The following is a 3,987-nucleotide window of genomic DNA, read 5'->3' as shown; positions in this document are numbered from 1 at the left end:
ATAGAAAAAAACAAAAAAAAAACACAACAGAAAAGGCCTGACCGTGTCTGTGAAGATAATAGCTCAGGAAAACCAGTGAGATAGTTTCCCTTTGTCCTAAAGTATCACTATGTATTGGATGGAATTTACCAGCACATGAGATAATGAACATTTATTTTCTGTTTTATCTTGAAGTGGTATTTGTCATTTTTAACAAAAATTTGTACTGTTTGATTTCTGCTGTTGTTTTTTTTAATTGATCTTGGTGGTGTAATGCATTGTGACCTTGAAGTATTAGTCATTTTGTCCCTGGTTAGCTTTTTTCATTTTCTAAAAAAATAGGAAGATTCTTATGTTGAGTATATCTGTTTAATGTTGAGTATTTCCATTTAATGCTGAGATAAATCCTAACTCAAAGTAGTAATAGTCTATAATGTTTTATGTACATAATATATGCAGAGTCACGTATTACCTAATTGGTCTGACAAGGGATTTAAACCCCTTTTGTGGCTTCATAAACTGGGTTCTGTGGAATGGGTTTCTTGAATTACAGGGACAAGTAGAAGATTCCTTACAATTTTAGAAGCCTTTTTTTTGAAAGATAATTGGGGTTTTCTCTGTGTCTTCTCATATCTTTGTGTCTTTCCCTCGAGCAAAATTAATGTTGGAATTTGTTGTTTTTTGTTTGTTTGTTTGTTTTTAATTTTTATTTTCTAATCAGCTTCTGAGATCTGCTTGGTAAACCTTGTTCCACCATGCTGGCCACAAGGTTAGCGTGTCTCCGGATCATCCCTTCCACGACTTTCTGCCCAACTTTCACCAAAGCCTCCCCACTTCTGAAGAATTCCATCACAAAGAATGCATGGCATCTAAAACACAGCAGGGTAAAGATTCTATGGAATGTTTCATATTGTCTGATTTTTCTCCCTTTTGTGTTTCTTGGGGCCATTCATTGGGATGTCTCTGATTTATTAAAAGAATTACTCTTAATTTCTAAACTCAATTATTTCTCCCTGTTATTTTACAGATTTTCTTTTTCCCCCCTTATTTCATATGTAAAGGAAGAGCTCTTGTGATTTTATTTTTAGCTCTTGGGATTTCTGTCCGAGAATTTAGAACAATTGATGATTAATTGAGAGCTACACGTTACAGTAAGGAAATAGCTAAACTAAAGACCATTTTTATGCCTATATCCTAAATGACAAAATGTAGATAATACTGAAGTGATTTTAAATATCATTAATGGAGTTTTAATTTTGATATTTGTTCAGAGTATAAAATGCTACAGTAATTTTGTTGTTGTGTACCTTTGAGTCAGAACCACTGACCCTACACCAGGTTTTCAGAGGCCGTTTTAATTACATGGGAGGCAATTGCCCATCTTTCTCCTGCAGAGCATCTGGTGGATTTAAACCACATGCCTTGGGATTTCAGCACAATTTTTTACCACCAGGCCATCAGAGCTTTATAGGTTATGAACAAAACAATTTAAAACTTGGGAAATGAAGAGTTAAATGTGTAATCAGTCAGTGAATCAGTTCTAAGATGGAGCAGGTGAAGTCTACCTTTGATAAATTGTCTCTCTTACCTTTATAGTAAAATCACACATGTAGTACCACATTTCTTTAACTGAAGTTTTCTAGTATAAAGAAATTCTCATTTTGTTTTTTTGTAACATTTTTTCTTGGTATGGATGGTTTGTGTTCTTGTATGTCTATCAGGACTATGCCACCAAGACAAGAATTGGTTTTCGGCGTGGGAAGACTGCTCAGGAGTTCAAAGAGGCAGCATTGGAACCATCAATGAATAAAGTACTTAAAAGTAAGTGACAGTGTTTGAGTGGTCCCAGAAGTATTCACCAACTTTTATATGTTTGCATTTCCTGAGAAGAAAAGTCCATGATTCTTACTACTTAGAGATCTGATGATTTGAAAAATATAGAGCATTAGACTGTGCTGAGTTTCATAGTCATAAGTTTTATAATAAAAATTTTTCTCTTACCATTAAAATATCAGGAAGTTCTTTGAAGTTGTAGAGACTCTTTATTCAAGCATGTAATAGACCTGCTCATATAACAACTGTTTTGTTTTATCCAGAATTTCACATAAAAATGCCATCTGTTTTGTACTTTATAAGGTAGCAGCAAGTATAGTGGCAGTTACTGCCAAAGATCCCCTCCTCTCCAGGAGGGTCTCTCCATAGCCTTTGGATAGCTGGGCTGTGTGCTGCCCCTGGGCTATCCATGCCCTCCTGACAGGATGCAGTTGAGTCCCAACAGCACGTGGGGTTCTTCTGTGCCTGTAGCTTGTGGGCAGGTAACACTGAATCAGCAGGTGCCTATTCTGGATTCCCAGCTCCTGTGCATGCAAAGGTCCTACAGCCAGAATTTCTATGTGGTAGAAAGGGAGCAAATAAACAGCAGTAGAAAGGATATTATGAAGAAATGCATGAAAGCTTCATGACATCCTAGAGTGAGCCAAGCTGAGCCTGAAGTGTCTGCTTTGGTGGGACTAGGTGCTTAGGCAGGCCCCAGCACCTTACAAGAAGACCCTGGTTTCAAACTTGGTGACTTAGCAGACCTGGAGGGCCAAGCAGGCTCTGGGATCATGAATGAAGGTCTTGCAGGGTTGGAAGTAGGAGCCTGGATGTCTTGAGGGAAGATTAGGTGGAGTGGTTAGACCATGTGTCCTCCAGTCACACAGCTGGCTTTATTCAGCTTAGTCTCCTCTAAGCCACCTCTGTAGAAGAATAATCATAATTAGACCCATCATGGTTATGAGCACACCTGTAAAGCTTAGCAGTTATTAGTTCTATAGAAAAGAGAACAAAGGGTCTGAAAACAAATGAAAATTCTCTAGCAATGCCAGTCTTCACATAATCACCTAGTCTTTGGAACCTGTGTCACTAAGTGAGAAGTGAAGTGTACTTGTGTGTAGAGTTAGGAATAAATCACCAAGGTAATCTTATTAGGTTAGATATTAAAAACCTCAGTGTTAAAAAGAGACTTCTAATTAATTATTCAGATAGGACATTATTCTGTAATACCAGTTCAGAATCAACATGTAGCTGTGCCACCCGCAGGTTTTCTGGTGAATTCTAACCATGTGCCTTTGGGTAGGTAGCACAGCCCTACTTTCAAAGTCCCCCTGGGGCTGCGGGCGAGCAACCGGGTGGTGCAGATGAGGCAGCCCAGTAAGGCGCCAGGGGAAGGTCACGTCAAGTACGACCATAAGGAGCTATGGAAGCACCTCAACCTGGAAGAGTGGATCTTAGAGCAGCTCATACGTTTCTACAACTATCAGGAAGAGGCGATCCCAGAGCTGGAGATTGATGTGGACGAGCTCCTGGACATGGACAGTAACAATACCCGGGCTGCCAGGGTCGAGGAGCTGCTGGTTGACTGTTACAAACCCACAGAGGCCTTTATCTCTGGCCTGCTGGACAAGATCCGGGGCATGCAGAAGCTGAGCATACCCCAGAAGTGAGTCTCCAACCCTGTGAATGGTGGCTCAAGGATAATTGCTGCCCTTCGACCTCTAACAACAGCAGTATTGGGGTCCTGCAGCCAGGCCTGGTGCCATGAGCAGGGCTCCCTGTGCGCTGGCCCAGGGGCTTCTTCCCTTTCCCCTCAGTTTTCCATTTTGGGTTTGTTTATTATTATTATTAATGTGATGGGACTTTTTGTGTTTTTATATTGACTCTGCGGCGCGGGCCCTTTAATAAGCTAGAATACACCTTTGATGGGGAAAAAAAAAGCTCTGTGTAGAACACTTTAGAAGACAGACCAAAGTATATTTGGCTCACTTTTGGGCTTTCAGCTTTGCAAGTTTAGAAAGTAGAGTTATACTTGAGCACCACAACAAGATAAAGGTAAATAATCCAATAGAAAAATGGGCACAAGACATGAACAGACACTTCACCGAAGACGACATTCAGATGGCTAACAAACACATGAAGAAATGCTCAAAATCCCTAGCCCTAAGAGAGATGCAAATTAAAACAACTATG

At 39.9% G+C, this 3,987-nt stretch overlaps 1 protein-coding gene and 1 pseudogene across 1 annotated transcript in view; both read left to right on the top strand.

The window, feature by feature from the left end:
• Positions 1 to 734: 734 nt before the first annotated feature.
• GHITM (growth hormone inducible transmembrane protein) overlaps positions 735 to 3,987 on the top strand; it is a 27,940-nt gene continuing 24,687 nt past the window's right edge. Inside the window, exons 1-2 of the mRNA XM_006902982.1 lie at positions 735 to 863; positions 1,701 to 1,800. Coding sequence (XP_006903044.1) covers positions 735 to 863; positions 1,701 to 1,800 — 229 coding nt within the window. The remainder of the gene's footprint in view (positions 864 to 1,700; positions 1,801 to 3,987) is intronic.
• Positions 2,238 to 3,464, top strand: LOC102853734 (annotated as a pseudogene).

This window comes from Elephantulus edwardii, unplaced genomic scaffold (assembly GCF_000299155.1).
Source record: "Elephantulus edwardii isolate Elephantulus edwardi_28Jun2011 unplaced genomic scaffold, EleEdw1.0 scaffold00483, whole genome shotgun sequence".
Taxonomy (NCBI): domain Eukaryota; kingdom Metazoa; phylum Chordata; class Mammalia; order Macroscelidea; family Macroscelididae; genus Elephantulus; species Elephantulus edwardii.
This window is presented reverse-complemented; position numbering and strand designations above follow the sequence as displayed.